This window comes from Eretmochelys imbricata, chromosome 11 (assembly GCF_965152235.1).
Source record: "Eretmochelys imbricata isolate rEreImb1 chromosome 11, rEreImb1.hap1, whole genome shotgun sequence".
In the NCBI taxonomy this organism is placed as follows: domain Eukaryota; kingdom Metazoa; phylum Chordata; order Testudines; family Cheloniidae; genus Eretmochelys; species Eretmochelys imbricata.
This window is the reverse complement of record NC_135582.1, coordinates 28,790,318-28,817,245: the sequence shown is the minus strand read 5'-3', so window position 1 is coordinate 28,817,245 and position 26,928 is coordinate 28,790,318. Positions and strand designations below refer to the sequence as shown.

Sequence of the window (26,928 nt, the reverse complement as noted above, 5' to 3'; positions counted from 1 at the left end):
TGGAGGCTGTCTTGGTAGCAAGAAAAGTAAAAGTGCATGATGCTTCAGCACCCACTGTCTCAGCATTGTTTTGTTACTTGCTCTGAGTGCTCTTTTGTCAAGTGTCCTAGAGTTCCACCTTGTTTTCCGTCTCATTCAGTTTCTATAGTGGACTGCTAAGAGGTAAAGATTAACGTCCCCGTTGCTTTCCATCAGAGGAGTAAGTCAACAAGGCTGTTTGTTCACCACAGCTCTAGAAGCCGTCTGGCTTTCAGCATCCTCTAGAAAAGCAAACTACTCCAATATAAAGGTGTCAATGAGCTGGACCATGGATGATTACTGTGCCACTGACAAGCTACATGAGCAGACGCACACAGACAGAATAGTGTAATGGAACAAAATGCACCCAAAATCCACCACCTAGTGCACATATAGCAATAGAGAAATTTTTACTGCCTGGCCTTCATAGCTGCAAAAATCACACCTGGCAGAGCTATTCTACATAATGAACCAGCTTATCAACCTTTTCTAGACTCACTGAATTCATACCTTTAAGAGCTTAGAATAAAACATTAAACTTTCATGAGCATATCCGACTGCTTTGAGACCATTTACCAAAAAATGACTTTAAACTAACTCTAAGCTGTTTGACTGTGACTGCTTTAAACTAAGCTGTTTGAATCTTCCTGAAGGCTTTTTTTCATTGGTCATGTAGAAGGAGGATTTACAAGAACATTGTTTTATGAAAAAAAGCATACAACTGTGTGCCCTCATAACCAAGATATTCACATCTCTGGACCTGTCCACATTACAAGCATTGTATCAAAAGAAAAGGGCTTCAAATTTCCTCATAATAAACAAGTCCATTAACCAGATACTATATATAAGCTGGCAAAAACCATTGCAGTGCTTCTTCACCACAGTATTAAAGTTTTTTACTATAATGTTCATTTACCCCCTAAATAGGTCAAAATTAACTAGGTCATCAGGTGTTAATATGAAAGATTAATGTTTCTTGGACCCTAAAAGAGACAGTATATGCATAAAACAGCCTACTGAGGAGCAATCATGCTGCCCAGCAAAGTAATAAAACATTGGCGATTTCAAATTACATCTTAAATTTTTTGCTATTGCTTACTGTAGACTTCTGAGATGAATTCAAATGAAAAATGCAGTGCATATTTCAATCATCATCAAGCAGAAGCTATTCTGCTGCTAATGACTTAGCCAAGAAAAGCATTTTTAATAATCCAGGAAGTGGCAATAGTTATGCTACTCTTGAGAGATTTGCTGGAGGTTTTTCCTTTTTCATGAAAACTCAAAGCATGAGCAGCTAAAAACTTATTTTAGCTACCCCCCCCCCATTATTTTAATACTGTAATGTATATTACATGGATTACTGCAAAGATATGCATTTATAAAAGGTCTTAATTCTAAACATGGAAAAATTTACAAGACAAATCAATTCTGCACCGATTTTCTGTCACCTAAAAATTTGCAGCTAAGACTTGGATCACAAAGGTCTACATGTCCTCTCCAAAGGAAGATTATTTTTGGTCTCTGATTCCTTATGTGCTTCTTTGACCCTGAAAAGGATCGATCACATCACAATACTATAGAGACTAGGGGTTGTCACACTGTCTGGAGTGGCTCACGAGCAAGAATATGAACCTCAGGGCAGACTGTTAACCCCCAAATGGTTAAGAGTTGTACACTTAGATTTCACCAAACAAGTAACAAATGTGAACTTCTCAGGCACCATACAGCCTTAACATGGAGTCACAAACAGTCCCCTCGGGCACTGCACTCTATCTTGCCACTCAGGCAAGCTTGACTGTGATAGATGGTCACTTTACACCAAAGATGACAAAATATTCACATTACTCCCAGTCCCAAAGGACAAGTCCCTTCAAGACAATTTGCACCTTACATCTCACACCAAAGATAATGCTTGTAGCCAGTTCTACAGTATAAGGATTTATTAACTAGGAAAAAAAGAAAAGTTTTTTTTACAAGGTTAAAGCAGGTAAGCATACACATACAAATGAGTTACAGTCAGGTTTAAGAAGGTAATAGCAATTTCTACAGTAAGCAGACTCTGTATATCGTCTAGGGCTAACCCAGACAAACCAGGACACTCCTTGCATATGCTTGATGTTCATGTTATAGCTGGACAACTCTTGGTATTAGCTGAGCTGCCGGTTTTTTCCTTTTAAAAGCCTAAATTAACCTTGCTGCTATGACTGGGCATCTGAGCTATCCAAGGTAACAGGGACCCTCTCTTTCGCTTCTTGTGTTCCATTTTACTCAGAGAAATCTTCCATGACAGTATAATAGCTAATTCCTAAGCAGAAGCACTCATCTACCACCAACTGTATAGCTGATGGAGTCTTGGATACAAGACGCGCTACACAAATCACTTGGGTGGAGATGGAGGACAGTGGGCTAACCAATTAAACTAATGCACAGCAGGCTAGCGGGATGCCGCACAAGCAACATCTCCAGCCTGCAGAAGCCAGAGCTGATACTGATTTCTTTCCCCAGTCCCTTTATCCAAAGCTCCATGAAACTTCATTGCAGTTTAACTTCTTTCTCTACAGCACAAGGGTTCACTAGAGTTTCTGCTGTAATCAGCCTTATTTACTTCTCCTAAAGGTATACTGATGTCAGTGTGTTGTGTTGTATTGCAGAGGTAGCTGCAGACTAGTATGCATGCTGGAGATTGTCTAGGCCTCAAATTTACTCTTATCTTTTAAATCCAGGCTATTTAGACAGGGTAGCAATGCTGCTCCACCAAATAAGACAGAACTGCAGCCTGTGATCCAACCAGGCTCTTGTATGTAATTTCAGAGACAATCAAACAGATTCAGTGGTGTTGTTCCCATTTGCTCTGTAGAAGAAGCTATGGGATCATTTGGTCTGGTGTAGAAAAGAGAAGAATCTTAACTCACTTGTGACATTACTACTATGAGTAAAGTTCCCAAATGATTTCAAGAAGTATCCACTTCATAGATGGAAGACTAAGATATAGGGACAAATTCAGCACTAGACTCCAGTTACATCAGTAGAGTTGCACTACCTCCCACATGGATTTAATTTGTCTAATTATATCAATTCTGCTATTACACCAATGAAACCAGACTGACTTCAGGCTTAATTGAGGGTTGCATAGATGTGATGGAGAAAAGCTCATCCAATGAGGGAGGTGGTGGGAATCCTTAATAGTTCAATTTATGAATACATCTGAAGGCACATTTGTGAATCAACTGAGTACTATACAAATAAGAACATTGGTTAAAAATGTAAAAAAAATTTATTAACGAGTGCTTGGATCTTAAACTATTTTCTGTTTAATGTAAAAAAGGAAACATTGCATTTGACTGACACTATTTGTGCAAGTGTAGGTTTACACCATGAAAAGATCTGAATTCAATATCAATATCTGTTTAATATACTAGAAAAAGGAATTGGTTCATCTTTAATATACTAAACATGCACACTCTTATACGTAAACAATACATACATTTTAAAAGTGTAGTCAACTTTAAGTGATCATTCTGATTTGTTTAAATCCAGTCAAACTGAACTGCTGATTTGCACATTTTACAGGATGTTAATTTTTTAAGTTATACAAATTAACTTGTAATCTGGAAATGAATCTGGGTTTTTTATACTTTTACAAGAGTTTGATACTCTAACAATTTTTACAAGCATTTTAATTACAGAATACAACCAATATACATCTTAAAATATCCATACACTTCAAAGATGCAGGTGAAGCAAAATAAGACAGACAAATGAAATTCCAACACTTATGCCATTGTAGTTTAACTGTTTTGTAGACTCCTGATCCTTTTAAGAGATTAAGAAAAATATTTTAAGAAGCTGAGCAGTTACATACATTACAAAGATGCAAAAAGCCATAAAAATAACTCCTGCAGTTCTTCAGTGAGGCACACTACTGCAGATACTGGAAACTGATTTTATATCTCTATTTACTATGTGAAAAGATTAGGCAATATTTTCTATACTTTAATGGCACAAAGTGGAGAAGTTTCCACACATTCTTAGTGAATTTTTTTTGTATAAACAGTAGTTGCAGCATATAGTTACATTACTCCCAAGTAAAAACACTATCACGTGATTTAGGCTAAAGTTTTAGGTTGTTTACAAAACAAGGAGGGGATTTTATAAAGCTAATACGAAATGAAATATTTTGATTTTTTTTTTTTTAAATCTAATTAAATATTTAAATAAATTGTTCTCTGCCGTATTATAAACTAGTATTGTGTGAATGCTGGCAAACCAGAGTATAAAATTTACTAGACTAGCAAAAGTCAATCTAGTTTTCACTACTTGGCCAAGTACAAGTTAAATAGCATGTACAGTGGAAAAAAAGTTAGTGGCCTTTATTATTAGCAACACTGTACATTTTAAACATATGGTTAAATTTATAAGTGTCATGTTTATCTGTACTCTGTAGTATAGCTGGAAGTGCAGATAAGAATGCTATTACTATATAAAGGAATCAAAAAGTGTCATCCCAAGGATTTAAAACATTTTCAATTTGTAGGTATTTCTTCTTGTTTTAAGACAAATTCCCATTTTGCCTATATGGCATTTTCCCCTCCCCCCACTCTTAATGCAACTCAAGCAAACACCCTATAAATATGAACCCAAAGATTCGTCTATAAATCTGAAACATACAGTGAATGGTAGACATTTCTATTTGAGATGTGAAATGTCATTCCACAGTGTTGTAAAAAAAGCAGACTGGACAGTTTATAGTAGTTTGTGTGTAGTAGTATGGTTCTGAAGCTAGCCTTCCATATGTGCATCTTGAACTGTTGAAGATCACCACCGACCCAGCGTAGGATTCAAATGAGGCACCATACTATGGTGAGAGCTGCCACAATGCCATTCAGTATTGCCATACTATAGCCCATGTGGAAGGAATGCCCGGTCAGTCTCCTAGAGAGAGAAACAGAATGCTCATTAATACAACAAAAACAGTAAGAATCAGAACTCACAATGAAATTACCCAAGGTATATTTAGAACCATAAAGGCCTTAAAGCAATAACTATTTAAGAGGATTGGAGAGTGACATCTAGGTCTACAATGCAAGACAGGCTTAGGATAGTGCGTGATTATGCACTATCTGATGGCTTTTCAGGGGGTTGGGACTATCAGAAGCAAATTAGATTCTGTTGGGCTCCTAGTGAATTTCTGCCCATATTCACAAAAACCTCATAACAAGCATCCTTGTTTACCTCTCTGCTCGGACTACAGAGAACTGATTGGGCATGAAGACTGAAATACACCTAATTTTAAGAAGCAAGTATCCTGGGTGTGTGTGTTTGGTTTTTTTTGTTGGGTTTTTTTTTTGGGGGTGGGGGGAGGGGTGGGGATGAGACACTTTAGTTAACAAAGTGTCCCTAAGCAATAACAGAAGACAAAACTGGGATAAGCAGAATTTTATCTACATTGAAACACATTCTAGGATTTCCAAGAAGCATCAGCAGATTAAGAATTCACCAAAACCATCTTTGCCAAAGAACAGCTTATACATCGTTAGCAGTATTTTTCAGCCTATCATACAAGTCCCATCTAAAGCTGAACCAAAGGAGAAGAAGAAAATTTGCATTAAACCAGGTCACCAAATATTGACAAAAACAGAAGTCTATAAATCCCTACCCCCACCACCCACTTTTCTGGCCAGCAGTAGTACGCTTATTACTACAAACCGGTAGCTCTGCAACCACTGGATCTTTCTAATTTACAAAGTACAGTTAATGCAAGCATTGTATAATATAACCAGAAATATATTCTGCCACAAAAGTCTAAGCTTTCATTTAAAATACACCTCTACCCTGATATAACGCGACCCGATATAACATGGGTTCGCATACAACGTGGTAAAGCAGGCCTCCCCCACAAGGGTCTGGGGGGCAGGAGCTGTGGGGGGGGGGCACTTTTGGGGGCCCTGCAGGCCCAGAGTGGTTTGGGTGATTAGCAGGGGGCCAGGAGCAGCCTGCTCCACTTCCCTTGCCCTGGCCGAGTCACTTGGGGGAGGGGTTTGGGGGAAGGGATCCCTCCAGCACTCACCAGCAGCGGCAGAAGCGGAGCAGCCCTGCCCCAGCCTGCTCCACTCTGCCAGCTCCCAACCATGGCGCACTGCTTCCCGCCACCGGTGAGTGCGGGGGGGCTTCCTTTCCCCAACCTCCCCACACTCATCGGCAGCGGGAAGCGGAGTGCTGAGGCTGGGAGCTGGTGGAGTGGAGCGGGCTGGGGCCACATTGCTCCGCATCCCGCCGCTGCCAGTGAGTGCCTGTCAGGGGGAGGGGTGTGTGAATAGGGGTCAGGACAGTCGGGGACAGGGAGCAGGGGGGTTTGGTACGGGTTGGGGTCCTGGGGGGGGGGGGGTCGTCTCTGGAGGGTGAGGTCAGAGGACAAGGAGCGGGGGGGGGGGGGCAAAGCAAGTTCGATATAATGCAGTTTCACATATAACGCGGTAAGATTTGTCGTCTCCCACGGACTGTGTTATATCGGGGTAGAGGTGTATGCTGTTATCTTTTATGGTTCTGAAGCTAGCCTTCCATATGTAAAGCTGTGCAGTGCTAACTGAGTCTACAAACTGAAACAGAAACTTCAACTTTAACAGATGATCATTTTACCAGTTACATCCAGCTAACCTGTATATTCCTCACTGTGGGACTCAATGAAAGTAGAGCTGTTTGTAGTTAAAGGCTGCTGGGATGGAAATTAGTGGTTTACCATCAACCATGCTCACTCTGGCTGGTGCAACAGCTGAGAGTGTTTGATAACAACCACACTCTCTCCCTAAAACCCCACTCATTACAGCCACTTCTTATCCCTTACTGGGTGCCAGCAAATGCAAAAGCTCCCTCCCAGGGTGCACAAGCCTTTATTTAGCTTTTCCTCTGGCAGACAATATGAGTTATCAAGACAATTCTATGGCACAATAAAAATTTAGAAATTTGAGCAGAGAATAAATTGAAACATTCCAAAATAAGCGATTCAGCAACACAAGGAATATAACCCACATGGTATTATTCTTTTCCACAGATAGTTAAGAACTCTGAATTTTGAAGCAGAAAACAAGCAGCCTCGGTGCAGAATTTAGGTCCAGCATGCTAGAGAGTAGCATGGAATAATTAAAATAGAAAACAATTTATTTTAGAGACTTAGAATATACTTAAGCATTTAGAAGTGTCAGGTTAGTACTTTGCAAAAACTCTAGTACAACACAAAGTGACAGTTCTATGTTAACTGCAGAAAATGTGTGGCTGTGTCAGGGTCAAATCTAAGCAAAGTATCCAAATTATAATACATCTCAGAACTAATTACTTTCCTTTCCTAATTGAACTAAGTCAAAGATCTACCTGCAACTGATCATATTTTCTGAAGATTTTATTTCAGGAAAACTTGATTTTGTCTCCTTAACAGGTTAACCTTGCCAAACGCACTGCAAAAATTAAACAAAGCCTGAAGAGTCTATCAAATGCTTTCCAAAGTTCCTCTATGGTGCAATACCAAAACAAAAGATGCAAGGATGATAAATTATGACTATGTTAAAAGAATGCTGAAGTTGCACTGTAACTGAAAGGCATGAATTAAGGTTGCATGCACAGGTTTAATAATGTCGACCCCTGCACTTGCATTACAATACAGTCTACTTACACATTTTGTGTGGCACACACTGAGCAAAGCTCTGCAGCTCATCTCAGTAACTGCAATTTATTTATAAATGTAGTTATATTTCAGAGGTTAGTTGCACCTCTGTCAGCTTTCTGTTCTTTCAGAGCACCTGTCTCAGGTCTTGAGCCTCTTGCCCTTACCCGCCTCAGGATGGAATCTTACAATTCTACTCAGACTGGCATTTGGGTGCACTATCCTTGTACAACAACCCCTCATTACCAGGCAGGTCCACCTGTTTGAGCACCTACGTGATTCTTTGGGAATCTGTGACCAGCGATACTGACCATGAGCATTCTTAACACAAAGTGTTTTTACTTACCAGTTGAAACATCTCATTAGAGAGACAACAAGAATAAATACAGGCCAGAGAGACTGACTAGTCCAGTGGTTAGGGCACTCAACTGGGAGGCTCAGGTTCCAGTCCCTGCTCCAATTACCAGTTTGTTTGTTTTTTAAATTAACAGTGGAATAGCTCCAATAGGAGACACTGAGACCCACCCCAACCATACAACCTCGAATTACCCAATGACCCAGTGATTAAGGTACTCACCTAGGAAGACCTGGATTTAAGTCCCTGCTCCAAATTAGGCAGGGAGATCTGAACGCAGGTCTCCCACATCCTGGGCCAGTGCCCTAACCACTGGGCTACTGGCTATAAAGGAACTGGAACAACCACTACGACCTCCTGTTCTTCTTGAGAAAGAGCTTTTCTGGCTCAGGCGTTTACCTCCAGAAGAGGGTTCACGGCTGTGAATTCCAAGCTGTTAAGTGCCTCCCTGAAGCCCAGAGTTAGGCGCTTAACTCCCTTTCAGGCAGGTGACTTAGGCCCCATCCCTCTCTTTGGCACTTCTTACTGACTAGCTTAAGCAGCTCCACACTTGCATAGTGGTTTTAGTCAATCTTTCTTCGATGCCTAACTCCCCATGTGTTGTATGGAGCCTGGGCACCCAACTCTAGGCTGTGAGTTCCATAAGCTGGCAGGACAACTAAGCAGCCTATGAATTTGTCCTTAAGTTTTCATCAGAAAGTTCCTACCTCTCAGTCTCAAAGATTAATTGAATGCAAGCCCATACTATATAGTAGCATCTTCTTATATTTACAAACAGTGCCCCTGCTACTGCTCACGGCTTGCCCATTCTGCGGTGAAAACAGACCACAGAGACTTTCCTGATGCTTATGAAGTTCCAGCTGCTGCAGTTAAAAAACAAACAAAAAATCCAATCGGAATAATTTTCACTCGCCTACTGAAGGACACCCCAAATGAAGACATAGATAGAAGGTAGCACTGACGGCCCCACCCCAAGCAGCTGCTGGGAAGTCTCAAATGTAGACACCTACTAGTGAATGAATATTGGAAACTGAGCCCTATGTGGGGACCACAAACAGCACCCTAATACAAGTTCCAGCATGCTCTATTTGCAAGCAACTTGGGATGGTGAGGAGTAAGCATGGCTTTCCCTGGACAAAGGAGGTTGTAGCCAATTAATTCACTGTATCACTCACATATTATCTTATATGCAGTCAATGTGTGATGAACAGATACAAGTAAAATAGGACTATGGGAGTAGAAGATAGACAATTAGGTATATAAGTAAAGCAAGGCTGTAATGCAAAGCCAACAGGCTAAAGCCTGTATGATTTCAGCTTAGCCACACTAGGCCTCAGGCTTAAGGAGGCTTGACATGAGTGGGTGACCTAAGACTAACCCTATGCCAATAAAACCACATGATTACTGTAAAGGATGGACCAACAGGTGATGTTACAGAAAATAAGTCACAATGTACCTGTCCACGCTGCAAGACACCTGATTGTAACATTATGGAAAGTTCTGTTCTGACCACAGGTTACTCTGGAAACAGGCTGACATAAGCAGGGCACCTCAGAATTTATGGGGTGTAGAAGTACAGATAAGGAAAAGATAGGCTGCAACTGTCATGCATATGCATAAGGAGTTAGGCATGGTCAGAACAAGACAAGAGATTCCCTGGTTGGGCTAAAGTGGGAAGACCCCAGCAGGAACCACCCCTCGATCAATGACAACCTGTTGAGAGACCCACTAGACTAATATCTTTGGGTATGTGAGTATGCTTACAACATTGGCTATTGCTTGTGCTCTCTCCACTTGTGTAGGTGTGTGCGTGTGTCTCTGTGTAACTTAAAATGCAAATGATTTTCTTTTATTTGTAACAATGTTTGCCGTCACTATTTGCTCTTTGTGTGCGCCACAGTATCTCCCAGTCTAAGAGAACCGTAAAAGTTAACTTTCACCCTATTAATCTGTAGCACCACAGGAGCTGAGCTAACTCCCTAGGGACACTATAGTTTAACCCAGGACTACCCAGTCAAATTTTAAATAGAGGCTATAGGCCCTTAAACCTGTTTAGTCCTCTGATATTTAGGCATCTGGCAAATTTTTCTATCCCCTTGTATAAGCGTGTGCACAGACACAGGCAAGGGAGTGGACAGGTAAGCAAGTGTGTCTATGTAAGACAGTGACATTGACAGACAAGGTAGAGAAGTGGGTGAAGAGGAAGATCTATTTTCGTGGGAAGAGACACAGCATATATGCTGGATGGCATCATGGAAGTTAAGCCGAGGATACTGTTCTGTATTAATGACTCCAAAACACCTACATCCAAATACTTGGCAGAGCCCTCACCTTTGCTGGTGTTGGCGGACAGAAACTTCAGTGGTGGAGCCTTGATTCACTGCAGTGAAGCGAGTGCCGTTATCACACATGCAGGCTGAGGTCAGATGAAATAAAAAAGTGCATGTCCAGATGCCCCAAGCCCTATTGCTGCTACTTTCACAAGCTTCCCTCTATCCCAATTAAGTCTCCTCCTATGCCCTGGAGATAAACTAGAGAGATTAAAGCATAAAACCCACTGGATGCAAGAACAGTGATTTTGGGAAGGTTGTACTCTTCTCCCCTTCAAGTTTTTGGAAGGTCAGGGTCACTTCTTAGGTTGTCCCTTCTCTTCTTCTCCCCCTACAAGCATAGCAGTGGGACCCCATTGACACACATCCTGGAAATATGTCTAACATGCAGGTGCTCAACTCCCTTCTCTGTCTGAGACAAGGCAGCACAGAGGAAAAAGTGCTGAGTCTGTGACGGTGCTCTGGTCCCCATGTTGTCCATATGGTGACTGAAACACAACAAGAAGAGGAATGCTGAACTTCTAGCAGGACTTCCATGAATGAGTAACTGCATTTTTGAGCCATGTTAATACAACAGTAGCTCATCACAAGCAAGAAATGACAATTTAAAAGTGGATGGACTAGAGTACATGCTGCTTCTTACAATGCAAAAGGAGATACATTACAAAAGCTTTTCATCACATTTAAGTATTTAAATCAAAAGATGAGAACAAGTATGAAAACATAGCATCAATAATTTTTAGTTTTGACATATTTTTGCATCAGTCCAAACTTTCTAAGACATCTTCCATTGTGTAATAAGCAATGCTGCATTATTGTTGAACAGTGCCAAATTCAAGAAGGTGTATCAATAACACTTGGCACTGTCCAACTGATTTAATTTCCCATGTGACACCATATGGATTGCCAATCTGGTCTACACACTTGAATATCAGGGAAAAATAAGAGACAAAAAAGCTCTGAGGTAATACAAAATCAAGTTTTTCCTCTATTCAATAAAGATTTCATAACTAGTGGTAGAAATAATAGATATTTAAAGTTAAAAGATTAAAGCAGATATTAAGCCAAATTCATATTGAACAGAAATACCTGAGATAGTGAACATATGGAAAAGTGCTTACTTGGCTCACATTTTCTACAATCAATTAACTTTTCTATTTATCTATTATTTCACTCTGCAGGCAATTCCCCAGTGCAATTAAACATCATTTTGAGGACATCACACTTTAAGGATGGCATCTTCAGCAACTTTAACACAATACTCTTTTCAGATATAGAAAATTAACAACAACATTTTCCCATATGTGGAACCATTTTCCCAAGCTGCTAATTCTGTGCTATGTTTGCAAAAAAAGGTTGGGGGTAAAATTTTAAAAAGGGACTCCGTGACTTAGTAGTGTAAGTCCCAGTGACTTTCAGTGAGGTTTAGGAGCATAGGTCACTTATGAAAATGGGATTTAGGAAGTTTGAAAAATTTACCTTAAAAACTTTTTTCAAGGTGAAGTCTTTCCTTGCAGCATCTATCCTTATCCCATTACAATCTGTAAGACAATATTTTGCCACTGTCATCTAAATGTATCCATGACATTCCTATAACAGTCCTTCAATCAGATCATCAAAAATCATCTTAATTCAGGAGCAGTCTCTGTCACAGACACCCAGGAAATGGCAAAGATCAAACATCCCATTAGCTTTTCCCACTGCAATAGGTAAAGTTTCATGTAATGTGGCATATTTGATCTTGAAAAGCCAGAACATTTGCAACAATCTTGAAATGAGTACAAATCTTTTCCATTTTACTAATTAATTCTTCTACTGTAAAATTAAACATGGTCATGACTCCCGTTTTCTACCACTTCCTTAACTTTAGGCATAGGTGCATCAGACAGATTTGTACATCTGAGACTGAAAAATCACTAGACACCTACCACTCATTTGTAGGGTGGAAACTATTAGTCTACAGTTAGAATGAGAACCAAACCTCTGCAAATTCAACAAGGAAATCAAATGCCCAGCCTACCTTCCAGAAGTTACTAGATTCTAGTAAATCAAGCCCTCTCACACTTCATAACTCCACCAACTCACTTCTAGCCACTCCCCTTATCTTCTAGGCAGTTGTGTAACTTTAACACAGCAAAACGATTGTCTCAGCCTCCTTTTAATCTCTTAGAACACTTACAGTTTTCATGCACATAGATTAAAACTAGAGTCCAATGATTCTAATATCAAAGAGCTTTCAAACAGGGTATGTTCACATACATACTTTAGTATCAGAAATTCAAAAAGCAGAAACATTACCAGGCTGTCTTTTCAGGGAAAAGTTTTCCCAATTTCGTGTACAAACCTGACCAAAGCTATCTCAACTCCAAAAAGAATAGACACAGACTAGCACAATTCTTCATATTTAAGGACGACTGTGTTAAATAAGGTATTGATAAGATCTCTTAATAGTGTCAAGCACACTTTATGTTTTAAAGAACTAAGATGGGCAACTGCATGAACTACAGATGATGGGCCTCATGGAAACCAAGAGCATCCTTATCAAAAACCAGATGAGACTGTGAAAGCCCAGGACTAGCACATTACAAAGATTCAGAAGACTAGTCTGGAGCTGATCTAACTTGGATGTCAAAGCTCACAAAAGCGATTACCTGAAGGAACGAATACAACAAAGTAATGGTTAATGTTAAAGTAGTTCCTTGTCACATCTATTTGGGAGTATAACTTTTGGTCTTGATCATAGCTTTTGTTTACACACACAAAATCCATGCAAGGTAAGAATACAAGCAGCTTCTCATCTCTTCAATCAGAACTCTAGTTGCTTCAAATTGTGCATATGATCCTCAAAGTCCATGGCCTCCCAGCACAAGATAACAAGACAACTAATTTAAACTTAACATGCAAGCGTTAGGTTTCAGAGAAAACCCCAGTTAGTGGATTCGTATCATGATGCACTGAGAAATCAAGAAAACATACTCCAAAAAGTGAAATCAGAATCCATACCAATGCTATATTAGTCTTGTAGAAACAGCATACAATCTACCAAGCAATGAATTTCTCCTCCTGAAGGGGACAGCCTATGCTTAGTAATCAAGCTGAATTGCAGAAGTTCTTGCCTAATTTATTCTTTAGGGTTTTTTTTTAAACATTTCCCTCATACTAGATATGTAAACTAGACCAGCGGTTCTCAAACTGTGGGTCAGGACCCCAAAGTGAGTCATGACCCCATTTTAACAGGGTCGCGAGGGCTGGCTTAGACTTGCTGGGGCCAGGGCCAAAGCTGAAGCCCATGCCCCACCGCCTGGGGCCAAATCCAAAGCCTGAGGGGGCTTCCACCCTGGGCGGTGGGACTCAGGTTACAGACACTCTGCCTGGGGATGAAGCCCTTGGGCTTCAGCTTTGGCCTGGAGTGGTGGGGGTTGGGCTTTGGCCTCCCCCTCCCCCCAGGGCAGCGGGGCTCAGGCTTTGGTGCCCCCTCCTGGAGTTATGTAGTAATTTGTTGTCAGAAGGGGGTCACAGTGCAATGCACTTTGAGAACCCCTGAACTAGACTGTAGTTTACAAGGACTTTTCTAAAAAAAAATGGGGGTTGGGGCAGAAACCTTGTAGGGTTGGTTCTTTTCAGTTTACAAAGAATTTTTCCTTGGACATAAGTAAAATGTCCACAAATCATCTTTAATTTCTTTTCCTACTACTACCACTACCAACATTCTTGATTAAAAGAGTGTGGCTCTAGTGTCTTGTTGATTGCTTTGGCCTTTTTATTCTTGCACTTTCATCTTTAGCTTCATTATTTGTCCTTTCAATCCTATTTCAGCCAAGCCGAGCTTAAGAGTTCTCACATACAGAAGATGTAAAACAAAATAGCAATCTTATTTTTTAAAAAACAAAACCCATCATTTCTGTCACCTCCTGTGTCTAAAGACTTCAAAGCTTTATAAAACATTTTTTCATGGTATTAAACTAGATACCATTTGTTTCTTTGATTTACCCTGGATCTCTTGAGGTTAATCTACCACAACTACTTCCCTTTTGTTTTCAAGGTTTGTTTTTAACCAATACTGCAGTGTTCATAGAAGGCAGGTGATAGTAAAAAACGGGATTACTTGTTTGATTAGTTCTTGGGTTTCAGAAATATATTTTATATCAGCAGTAAACAGAGAAATCCTGAATCCAAGCAGAGGCAAGGCATGGGGGGGAGACAGGGTTACGTGCCACTACCCCTCCCTCATTTCTGCAAGCACAGAGCTGCACAGCCGAAAGAGGCTGTGTCTGGGCTCCACTGACTCTGCAGCTGAACGCCACATCCTGGGTCCTAGTGCCAGTCATCGTCCCCTTCTGCGTGCTGGGAGCCTTCCTGTTTTCTGTGCAAAAGTGAATGCCCGTGATGGGGTTGGGTTATGGCAGGGTGGGAGGGGATAAGAGGCAGTGGGGATGGAACAGGGCAGGGGGATGGAGAAGAAAAGGGAATAGGGGAATCATGGGGCAGGGGAGGAGTGGTAGCCTGGCATGTGGCATCCCTTTGGCAGCAGCTGGGGCTCCCCCATTAATCAGGCCCATCGAACCCTCACCCTGACAAGCCCCACCCCACTACACCTGGACCCTTCTGACAAGACCCCCCCCACTGATCTCCAACCAGCAGCACCTGGACCGCCACCCCATTAAGCTCCCCTCCCCCGACACCCGGACCCCCTCTCGACCCCCTGCTAAGCCCCATCTCCCTACACCCAGACCCCCCATGCTGAGACCCAGCCACCTTCACCTGGATCCCCTGGCGAGTCCCATTGTCCCTGCACGCAGAATACCCCAACGAGCCCTTGTGCATCCAGATCTCCCACTGAGCCACTTGTACCCAAATTGCCCCACAAAAAAACCTCCCACCCCACACATGGATCCATACTGCTGGGCTGAGCCTGCCCACCCACACCTGGTGCAAAGCCCCGGGATGTTTCTGGGGCAGAACCAGCCCTTGCCCTGTGTCAGGGTCAGATGCAGCCTCACTGCCATGTCTCTGTACTGGCGGAAGTGCAGGCTTCAGGGTGATCTCCCACCTCAATGCAGTCAGTGGCCTGTGCTCCCCACTGCCATGCTGGAGCCATTTATTTATTGACAAAGAAAATTCGCAGAATTTTAAAATATTGTGTGCATAGTTTTTGGCACAAGATTTTAATTTTTTTGGCAAAGAATTCCCTCAGGAGTAAATCCTGTGTGCAAGCAGCCATAATTTCTCCCAGCATTAATAGTAGCAACTCCAGAACTGCTGGCTCCAAGGAGCAAAAGTCTAAATTTTTCAAAAGCATCTATAAATTTTTCAAAAGCATTTCAGATGCTTCCATTTTTCATTACCCCACCTGAGACACCAAGGGCCTGATTTTCCAGATGTGATGAGCACCAATAGTTTCAGTAGACTTCGCTGGAAGTTATGGACGTTTAGCACCACTGCAAACAGGGCCTTGTGTGTCTTAAATCAAACACTCAGAGGCATCCAAGTGTATCAACTAAAAATTTAAGCTTAACTCAGCATGTAAAAAGTTTCCGGTGCTCAAAAATGAAGATGTTTTTGTTATAACCACCCCTCTCTTTAGTTCTATTATAATCAGCCATATGACATCTGTTCATTAATTCATAGCTTGGAGAACCCTATTCCATGCAGCGGTGGCGCTCTAGAACTATAAAAGGAACAGTTAATATTGTATTCATTCTCAATTTCACAGTGCTTTAGGAAAGAAACTGTTTTATTCATTTATATGGAATACATGGGCTCAAAGAGTCAATGGTGTTAATATAACCCAGTTACTGTCCAACATTAAACAGTTTTAAACAAGGTTTGGTATAGAGAGACCTCAGCCTGCTTAGTACCATGGCAAACATACCATTAAACATCCTTTTAATCTTTAATAACTGTTCTCTCTGTCTTAAAGCATTTTCAATGTAAAGTATTACAATAAGGCTTTCATTTTAACAACATCCCTTGTTCTTTCCTTTCCTTTTAGTTAGCGAGTTTTTAAGAGGAAAAACCCCTTGGTTTACAGTCTCTTAGACAGTAATAACTGTCATTTTGGGGGAAAAGAGATGCTAGTTGTGACAGGTTGAAGCTGTCCTCCCTGCTGTTGTTTCCTAAGACTAACATACCAGAGGAAAGAGAAAAGAACAGCAAAGACAGAAAATAAAGCTTGTCTCTGGTGCTGATTCTCACTTGCAACCTCACTGCTGGAAAAACACAGGCTGAGCACACGTCTATCAGCCACTCCGAGAGCTGGCAAACCCATAAGCCTTGGACTTCTAGGGCACTGCTTTTAGGAGTTTTTTCTGGTCACAGGCATACAACAGTGTTGCAAAATATACCATCTTGGCTGACTAAGCCAGGCTCTTTGAGAAAGAAGGGAAAGGAGAGGCATAGGAAAGAAGAAATAAGGTAGGGACGGAAAAGGACATGTGTTCGAAGGAAAGACACTCTCACATCCCAGGTGGTGTCTGGGATTCAGCTCGAGCCAGCAGAGGTGGTGATGTCATCTGGGGGACTCTCTCTGGCCCAGTCTTGTCAGGACATCTCTTAGGATCAGGATGACAAATGCCTGGGGTCCCAGAAGACGGTGGGGGTGGTGGCCATCACGGTAAAGCTTTTCTCCAAAAAAATCTCTCTTTAAGGACCTGGTAATGGGGTGCCACAAACCTCCTATAAGCACCCCCTTGTTTGACTGCATGTGCCTGCACTCTCTCTCTGCTTTGTGGTGAGTCTTCAACAACCCAGCCCTCCTGCCGAGTCATACACAGTCTGTATGTGAGCTAAAAATCAAACCCCTTCTGTGATACAAGTCCAACCAGGCCTATCTCAAAGCCCTCAGTAATGCCTCTACCTGCAGCCCTATTCCTGGGCTCACTCCTCAGTCAGTGCAGCAGGGCCTATCGCAGTACCATGGTCCAAACTGTCTGTTATCCCCTTCTGGGCTCTCTAAAATTGTCCCTGCTCTTCAAGCAGTCCTGGCCCTGGTACGGGGACATGTCCCCCAAGGCTCCCTCCCTGGAGATTCTTCATTTCTCTGGGCCTTTCTGGACCCAGCTCTTCAGCTGGGCCACTAAAAGAGTTCAGTTCCGCTTCTGGGCTGTATCAAAGTCCAGGTCACTTTCACCCAGTGGCTGGTGGGGTGAACTCAGGCCCGTCCTCTACTCCAGGTCCCAGCCTAGGGCCCTATAGATAGAAGCCGTCTGTCGTGTCCCTTCAACTAAGCCGCGTTGCTGCCACAGTTCCCTGGGCCACTTCCCTAGCTCATTCTTCACCCTCACCTCAGGGTCTGGGCCTGGCTGAGTCCCAGCAGCCAGCCTGGAACTCCTTCCTATCCCGTCCTCCCACCCCCAGTCTCTGCCAGGACTGCTCTGTCTGAGGTCCTGTAGCTCCCTCAGCCAACCAGGGACACCATCCACACCCCTCCAGCTTTAGCAAGGAACTGATCTCTGCTCTGCACTGCAGCTCCTTTTATATGGGCCTGTTGGGCTGCTCCCTGCAGCCCATTTCTGACTGGTTGCATCCCATGCCACGACTCTAGGCCACTTGGAGGAGACTGGCCTTTTCTGGAGCATGGTGTGGCAGGGCCACGAGGCCTCCAGCAGGGGATCTCAGGGCCTAGTCCACCCCATCACAGACCCCAAAAGGGAGGGAGGGATGGTGGAATCGCGTGTCCTCTCACTGGTTTGTCCACCAGTTAGGCCTAGTTTCTCACATACCAATTTCAGTTCACTGATTTCTGGTCTCATCGTGGTCTTGTTTATTAGGCATAATCTTAACAATCCTTGAATTATATCAGTAGGCCTTTTTGTTTGGACTAATTTAGTCTCTTTTGCACATTATCCCATCAACATTGGTTATAGGTTATTACAAGTTTATAAAACATTACACTTTTTTTGTTTTTACACAGTTGAGCTCATGGTTTGGGTAAATCTGTAGGCCCAATTATTGCAACGAACTTAAAGTACTTATGATTCCTGAAGAAGAGTTCGGAGGAGTAACTAAAGAAGCTGCTTACACCACAAAAGAACCACAAGACTGGGGGTTAGGTGCTGGCCCTGTCCTCTAATCAGTCCCCTGAGCCTAGCTGTAAAAAAACTTTTTTTATGCTGTTACAAACTTTCCAAGATAGAGTCTTACTTCCCCCCCCCACCAAAAAAAAAAAAGGAAAAAAGTTAAAATCTTGCATCCAAACACCAGATTTCCCAAAATGTGTGAATTAAATCTGAAGTAATTTTTTTCCTGACAAACTAGTATTTTACAATTACTACTGTATATAATATATACTTTAATCATTTTCTTTTCAGTATATAACGAGAAGTTCCTTAAATTTAGAGACTTTGGACCCAACCATTTTTATCTACACTGAAAAAAACTATTTAAAACAATTATAATGAAGGAGTGATATTTAACAGTATTTTGCTAGGATTAAAAAGTTCTAAAATACACCTTTAAAGAGGTTTTTCCAAACAGGTGCATTTGATTTGGTTACTGAATTTCAAGGTGAATACACCCTGAAGCTCCACAGAGGAGACACTTAACACCCTTCGGGTATGGAAGCTATTTTGTGTGCAAGCACCCACCCTGCTGGCCACATTACAAAATGCATTGCTTTATCCGCCATTTTTTGAAATTGTGACATTTATGTGAATAAAGGTTGTAAAGTTCTCAGTCCAATTTAAAAGAGTAATGTGCCATCAAGATTTTTATTTTTACTTACATAAATAAAAAAATTAAAATATTTATGGTAAGTTGCTCTTTTTTACAGATTACTGTTAGAATCTATAAAATGAATTTAAATATATTTCCAACAATAAATTGTAAAAAAGTTTTAAACAAAACATGCAAATGAAGTTAACTCCATTCTAACTAGCTTAATGTTCCATAGTAACAAGAAAACCAGTTTTAACATTCCTTCCCCCGGTTCTGTATTTAAAAGCATAGATACACTAGTAGCGGACTTTCCATAATGAAAGCAGCAAAACATGTATATTTACCCTTTTAAACAAATAAGTCAATTAATATACGAAAGGGGAATATACTTAATCAGTAGTATAGTTCATTTCAAAACTGGAAACATTATGACGCAACACGAATACACAAAATATTGTCCCGGTATTCTATTATAAGGGCTGCTACTTTTATAAAGGATAAAAGACATGCTATATTAATAAGGTAGTCTTAGTCAGATATTTTAACATTAAAAATGATCAAACATTTGCCTCGCATCCTTTCATGATGCGTACAAAAAAATTAAAAGTGTGTGAGTGGTGTTTAGAGTAGCAGTTAAATAGGTATCTCTGTATTCTTCTGAAAACATGTCTTAACATTTTCCCCCGTTATTGGCAAAAAATTAAACAGTGAAGGAAATTTTTACCTGACAACTTACTTAACTGAAATTTTTTTTAAAAAGTCAATTCACACACACACACACACAAAAATAAATAAAAATGCTGAGACACACCAACTCCAACACTTGTCAATTTCAAAAGAGAAGTTAGAATTGGTTACAGGTAATACACTTGCCATGAAGCTCCTCTGCTAATTTTTGGGGTTTTAGTCATATTTTCCTATTGTAAAATGCATCTTACATATTGCTTCATAAAAGACCCAACTAATAAAAACAGAGAAAGATTATTTTCTATAATTTCATTTGGATAAAACTCAGATTTCAGTTGTAACCGTAGATAAAAGTTTTCAGAAATAAGTGAATTTAAGTTCATTATGTCCATTTAAAGAAAGTCACAACTTAAACATTAAATATTCTAACTTGAAATACCGTATTTCCATATTTAACATAAAATAAACCAGTCTACTTGGTTGTTAGATATTCTTTCTGTATATTAGAGAGTTTCTCTCAAGCAAACTTTCTAATTAAACAATTCAAAGGAATTTTGAAGCTCTTCTTGATTTGCAGCTGTGGCCTCAGCTTCTTGGGTTTAGACAGGATTTATGCACCATCACCATGAATGGGAGTCAGAGGATCAACAACAAAAACCAAGGGAGTACCTCAACTCCTGCCTCAAAGCAGGAAACTGAAGCAAGGCTGGGTATCAGTTTACAGCCCAGTTTTAAAACCTAAGTCTACTAGACATATTATTAAACAGTCAAACAGTTTTGGAAAGATCCAGAATCATTCTAATCTTAATACACTAGTTCTAGATCAGAATTGCTTATTTTATTGCTGCTTAAATTGCTACTAACAAAAATTAGAAATACTAGATAAACAAATTGGACTAGGCAGTAACTGAAGCAACTGTAAAACCTCTCTTTTTAAACTAAGTTCACCACAAGAGAAGTCAGAATCAGAAGTGTCTATTTACTTTGATATATTTTCAGAGAGGAGCTCAAAGCTGAGATTCAACTATCTTAAAGTATGTATGTGAAAGGTCACATCATTCCAGTTTTAAAAACCTTTATTTGCAGTAACCAAGTTCATTTCCAAATGCCTATAAACTTATAAAAGTACAACCCAACTTCTTTCAAGTTTATTTTTGACTTAAAAACACAAGCTTAATCACATGAGACTCATAGTCTAGTCATAAAGTCATCTCTCATATTTCAGGTTACGTTTGAGGACTAGCTGGGTGCTACAGTAACACCTCAAATTTTGTCCCAAGTGTAATAACAAAAAATAAATAAAAAGATCCATATATCCACACACACACATAAATAAAATTTAAAAAATGGATATGCAAGAGTCTCTTAAAATACTCAAAAACGTCTAATAATGTGTGGTTAGTTTGGTGTAGCCTGTTTAATAAGCCTGCTTCATTACAGAAATCCTTCATTCTCCTCTACCAGAGTACTACATCAACTTGCTTTACCATATCCATGGAGACTGCTTCACTTGATGTAAAGACATGTATTAAAAACAAAATAGATTTCAGCAGACTACTTCCCATATAGGTAGTCAAAACAGCTACAGCTGGAGCAAACAGTACCCTCTCCTTTGACAGGCAAGACCAGCCTGTCTAATTTTAATTAGATTGGATATATATTTATTTTTTTAAATCTCTATTATTGGTACACTAAGGACTGGAATGCTTAATCTATCATCTAGTATTCACTAAGGGCAAGTCTACACTACAAAATTAAGTCAACCTAAATTATGCTGATATGTAGTCACCGCAGTAATTGAATCAGTTTAATATGGCCACACTACGTTCCTTGGGTCAGTGGTGCATGTCCTCACCAGACACTCTTGCACCCATTTAACTGCCAGTTCCTGTGTCCTTCAGATCAGTTAAGGCACACTAAGAGAGCAACATGAAACTTGTACAGCCACTGCTCATATTGTATCTATTGTGTCTTGTGACTAGTTAGGCTGACAATTCAATCCTTGGAATTACATTTATTTTTTAATAAGTACTTACTTGAATCGTGCAGGTGAAAGTGGAGTCGGAGGAAACATTCCTGGTTCAAAGGAATCAAAATAAGTCACTGTCCAAGAAAAGCTGCAGCATGAGAGCCCTGTCATCAAGGCTAGAACGAACAGACCCCAAAATCCTTCACGGGGGATAAAGAAAAGTTTCTATAAGTATAACACTAAATTTGAGAAGATTTTCCACAGAACACAGCTTTGCAATATAGCATAAGTGTTCTACATCCCTGAAACAAAATGGTATATTTCTAGTTTCTTTTTTATCTTAACCATATACCATTTAGAGAGACAAGGTGGGTGAGGTAATATCTTTTATTAGACCAACTTCTGTTGCTGTGAGAGAGACAAGCTTTTGAGCTTACATGGAGCTCTTCACCTGAACAACAGCTCTGTGTAAGCTCAAAAGCTTGTCTCTCTCACAGCAGAACAAACTGACCAAAAACCTTTGCAAAAGTTAAAGTTATGTGATTTAAACGGAATCTAAAATTGCTCTATGTATTTAAGACTAGCTCCAGGCTTTAGACCCAGGGGGAGCACCGAGACTCGAGCTACAAGAGGAGTGCAGTTTCAGTCCCAGTGCTCCCCATCTAGTTAAAGGCCTGAGCCTCCGGCTGAAACCCAGCGCAAACCCATGGGGAGCCCCAAGTTCCGGTGCCCCCCTGCAGGGCTAGAGCTGGGAATGGGGCCATAGGACTGAAGCCCCAAGCCCCAGGACTACCCCAAGGTCTAAATCCCTCCCCACAAGAGCACCAGGGCTCAGAAGCCCCAACCTCCACTCCCTGCCCAGAGCCCTCACCACCCTTACACCTGCAACCCCCACCCTTCCCCTGCTGAAGCCCATAAAGTCTTGTTCAGAATTATGGCACATTTCAGAGTTACGAATAATCTCCATTCCCAAAGTATTCATAACTCTTGAGGTTCTACTGTATGGCCATTCTTATGTTATGTTTAGGGCCCTACCAAATTCACGGAGCATGAAATCTGGTCTTTTGTGTGCTTTAACCCTATACTATGCAGATTTCACCGGGGAGACCAGCATTTCTCAAATTGGGGATTATGACCCGAAAAGAAGTTGGGGGGTGTCACAAAGTTATTTTAGGGTATTGCTACCCTTACTTCTGTGCTGCTTTCAGAGCTGGGTGGCCACAGAGTGATGGCGGCTGAGGGCCCAGCTCTGCAGGCAACAGCGCAGAAGTAGGGGTCGCAGTACCACAATGCCCCACCCCTCAATAACCGTACAACCCTCCTCCCACCCCCCACAACTGCTTTTTGGGTCAGGACCCCATCAATTACAACACTGTAAAATTTCGGGTTTAAATAGCTGAAATCATGAAAATCCCATAGCCATGAAATTGAACAAAATGGAACTTGAATTTGGCAGGGGTCTAGTTATGTTCTTAAGAATAAAGGACAAGGCACATGCATTCACTGCAAATCATTTTCAGTTAGTTATGACAGTAAATGCACAACTTCCTCTCCTTACATCACCGACATTTTTAAATCAAGACAATATAACTTTCTCTGAGGAAAGTATCTACCAAATGTGAAAGAGCCAGTTGTGTGTTACTATAGAACAAAATAAAACCGGCAGCTTTTTCATGCTTAGATTTCAGCCTTGGGGAATTATAAAAAAAAAAAAAAACAACTCCCCTTCTACCTATGAGATAACAAATGTAAAATAATTTCTTCCATATTCCTATTTTTACAAATAATAAATGCAGAGAAATATGTGCTTAACATAAAAGTTCCATGTGAGCTCTACATGGATTGGGTTCTGGCTAGTCAAGGCACTCTCAATCACCTGCTACCAGTTATCCTCAGGAGAAGCCATCAAGTAGACATGCCCTAGCAATAAATGAACTGAGTGACAAGCTCCCCCGTTGTCCAAAGAACCTGAGCGTTTACTCAATATGGCTTTTATTTAAGACAAGGTGATTTTTAGCCTCCTTTAAGCTGCAGAAGCCCTGAAAGAAGCATATGAATGCATACCTAACAAGCCAGTTTCTATACCATCTTCATTCTTCTCTTTCTCAGAGCGCAAATCTACAGAGAGAGAAATCGGTTATGAAGCGTTTTCTAACAGCAATTGCAGAAAACACCAGCAGGTGCTCACTGTGCCGCGTCTACCCCGCAAAGGGGATGGCCATCAGCGCTGGTTCTCCGAGTAGTCTGTCCTTAAAGAGGGCTGCAGAAACAGAAGTTACCAGTATCCCAAAGCGACACACCACCAGGCCCGCGCCCTGCGCCCCGGCAGCCGCAGCGCTGGGCTCGGACTGGCGAAACCTGGGTTCAATCCCCCCCCTCACAGAAACCACCTCCTCAGTGGCCGGGGAAAGACATCCCGGGGCCTCCGCTTCCCGGCTGCGAGCGGGACCGATCCTCCGCCAGGGCGGGGACCGCGGGCAAAAGGGGTCCCCTCACCTTTGAGCACGAGGCAACCGATGGCCAGGAGGAAGGCGAGGGCGGAGACGGCCAGCAGGCAGCACAGCACCGAGCAGGCCCGGGCCGGCCAACGTTTCCCTCCCGGCGGAGCCATCAACACGCCATTCCGCTTGTGGGACAGCGGCGGCAACGGGGCCCCGCCCTGGGACACAGAGACACCGCTCGCTGCCTCCTCCTCCTCCTCCTCCTCCCACAGCAGCTCGGCCTGCAGACTCCGAGCCACCACTCCGCCCCCCAGCCAGGGCGTCCCGGGGGTCGCCCCCCGCCTGCTGAACCTGCCCAGCCGCCCGCTGTCGCCCACAGCCAACGACATGGCGCAGCCTGCGAGTCGCCCGGCCGGGAGGCGCGAAACACCGGCCACAGGCTCAGAGTCAGCCCGAGGCGCGGTTGCCCAAGTTGTCGCCTACTCCTCCTGCGTCACGAGGCACCTACCAACCCGACCGCCCGGAGGGGCGGATAGGAGAGACTAGAAGGAACTACTGACCCGGAACAGAAAAGACTGAACACGGCATGTACCAACTCATATCGCTGAACGGGAAGACAAGATAACGTCTGTAACAAGGCCCCTACCAACTCGCACTCGAAGGGTGGTTGAGGACCGCGCACGAGTATCACTGATAGCAGACTATAAGGAAAGCGTGCTTCTCGCCCCCTTCCTTAGGTGTCAGTGGTTCCTTCTAGCTTCCTTAGCCCCGCCTGCGTCGCCCACGTGACCCCTTTCCCAGCGTTCCCTCCACTCATCCCCCCCCGCCGCCGCCGCTTCTTCCCCCTCGCGAGCTCCAGAGGCTAACGCGAGCAACCCTCGCGCGCCCTCTCCCCCGGTGAGCGACGGCCCCCAGCGCGCTCGACCGCCCTTTCTTTCCCCTTCCTCTAGCGGTGCCCGTCCCCTCGTCTGGTGCGGCCCCCTTCGCGCGCCCGATTCCGGCGCGACCCCTTTCTCTCCCGCTCCCCGCGGCGCGGGGCCTCTTTAGGCGCCCGATCCCGGCCAGGGTCTCCTCGTTCCTGCCTGCCGGACACCGCTAACGGTTTCGTGTACGGCTTCCGGGGGAGACTCCGCACGTCCATTCGTGTGCCGGGCTGGGCCGGGGGTCGCGATGTCGGGCGGGGACTCGGCGGCTGCCGCGGCCTCCCCTCAGCCGCTCCCCTTCTCCTTGCCGAAGCCCCCTCCCCTCATGCAGCTGACGCCGGGGGACGCCGTCCGCCCCGTTGCCTCCGCTACGGACCAATCGCCGAAGAGTTCCCGGTTGGGAGGCCGCCCGGATTGGCCGGGTGGGAAGCCTGTCAGCCTCCTGGCCCCACTGCTCCCGCCCCGCGGGGAGCCTGAGCCTCTGATGCCCTTTGGCCCCTCGTCGCGGCAGCAACTTAGAGGGAGGCTTCTTGGCAGGTGTGGCGGGGGGAGCCTCCTGAACCCCTCGATGAGGCCGGGCGGAGTGGATAGAGGATCCCTCATGGTAAGTGAAGGGTTAAACGCTGCAGAGGGGAGGGGGCGGGGACCTGCATGGCGGCGTAGCGGAGGGGAGGAGGGAGATGGCTCCCGGCTGCATCCTGGAGGGGGCACCTCTGTGGGCGTGTAACACCATGGGAGCAGCTCTGCTCGCTTTCCTGGGAGCCTGGGCTAGAGCCTGAAGGGAACCCAGAACAGCAGGAGCCTGGCGGCATCCCCTCGAGCCTTTCTTAGAAGCTCCTTCAGGGGAGTTACAGAGTCAACTACAGTAGGAATAGTGAAGTGTGAGCCATGCACATGAGGACACTAATGCATCTCTAATGGCTCCTCCTGGAGAGAGGGGTTCCCTGTCGTTTTGTGGGCTGGCTTTTTCTCCCACTGAGCTCCTCTTAGACTGTAAGCTCTTTGGGGCAGGGACTCCAGCACTTCGTTTTGTGAAAAATGCCGCATGCATGGTGACCAAGGATTATAGTAACTTCTGAACTACTATATGGAAAATTGTGATTATCAGGAATTGAAAATCCTAGTAGCTAATGATCTAGAATCTGCTGTAGTTTTGGCCAAGTATATATATATGGGGGGGGGGGGTAAAAATCTTTCTTCTTCAAGGCACCAGGTGACCATATAAAGATCTGAAGCCTCAGATAGCACTAACACTACAGATAAATACTATCTGTTATTGGAAAGCTGGGAATCCTTGACAAATTGTGAAATGTTGCAAATTAAAATCACACTTCTCTTATTATCCTTTGCTTTTATTACACTTGAAATTCAAAATATTAGTGACTGCTTTCTCAATAAACACTACAGCTAGAAACCATTATTTTGTATATCTGCAAGCTGAAATCCAAACTTTCAGTTAATATTTTCATTTTACAATACCAATTGATGTTATATTGGTAGCTAAGATAATGTTGGTATATTGAAAAAGGGAAATTTTTGCAGGATAGTCATCACTTTTAACTTATCTAAATAATTTTTCAGTATTTTAAAACCTTTCATATTTCCATAAACCATAGCTTTCCCCATTAAAGAGGATCTGCAAGGACCCATTGAAATTAAAGTACAAAAATAATGGAGAAACTGTCTGGTTATTCTTTCAATTTAACCAGTTTCTTCAATGTTATGGAAGGAAGGAATCACAGTGGAGATGTCTCTTTATTTGTTTTATGTAACTAAAAAGAGATTTTTAAAGTTACCTTCCACTGCCAAAAATACTGAAAACTACTATTTTAATTATTAGATGTCACTTCTGCTTTAAAGCCAAAATAACTATGGTGGATCAGTACAAGATCAATC

The 26,928-nt window shown here is 42.7% G+C and overlaps 2 protein-coding genes across 12 annotated transcripts in view; one reads left to right on the top strand and one right to left on the bottom strand.

The window, feature by feature from the left end:
• Positions 1–3,306: 3,306 nt before the first annotated feature.
• ARL6IP6 (ARF like GTPase 6 interacting protein 6) lies at positions 3,307–24,611 on the bottom strand. Of its 4 annotated transcripts, XM_077829790.1 has the most exons (5): positions 24,165–24,611; positions 23,733–23,786; positions 21,736–21,868; positions 10,359–10,845; positions 3,307–4,950 (listed from the first exon to the last, which is right to left on the bottom strand). In XM_077829790.1, the coding sequence occupies exons 1-4, from the start codon at positions 24,496–24,498 to the stop codon at positions 10,689–10,691; spliced, it is 678 nt and encodes a 225-aa protein (XP_077685916.1). In that variant the 5' UTR covers positions 24,499–24,611; the 3' UTR covers positions 3,307–4,950; positions 10,359–10,688. The 4 variants fall into 4 exon arrangements, with proteins under 4 accessions (XP_077685916.1, XP_077685918.1, XP_077685917.1 ...); XM_077829792.1 differs by lacking the exon at positions 10,359–10,845; XM_077829791.1 differs by lacking the exons at positions 3,307–4,950; positions 10,359–10,845 and adding an exon at positions 16,099–17,007.
• A 318-nt stretch (positions 24,612–24,929) lies between these two features.
• The window catches only part of PRPF40A (pre-mRNA processing factor 40A), a 47,261-nt gene continuing 45,262 nt past the window's right edge, over positions 24,930–26,928 (top strand). For all 8 annotated transcript variants that reach the window (XM_077829789.1, XM_077829787.1, XM_077829788.1 and 5 more), the window contains exon 1: positions 24,930–25,636. In XM_077829789.1, the coding sequence (XP_077685915.1) occupies positions 25,280–25,636 (357 nt within the window). In that variant the 5' untranslated portion in view covers positions 24,930–25,279. The remainder of the gene's footprint in view (positions 25,637–26,928) is intronic.

Coding starts and splice junctions, on each gene's coding strand:
- ARL6IP6 (XM_077829790.1), bottom strand. CDS start 24,498: ATGTCGTTGGCTGTGGGCGACAGCGGGCGGCTGGGCAGGTTCAGCAGG. Junction 21,869..23,732: donor TATAGAAACTGGCTTGTTAG/GTATGCATTCAT, acceptor TCCCCCGTGAAG/GATTTTGGGGTCTGTTCGTT. Junction 10,846..21,735: donor CTTTCACCTGCACGATTCAA/GTAAGTACTTAT, acceptor GTTGTGTTTCAG/TCACCATATGGACAACATGG.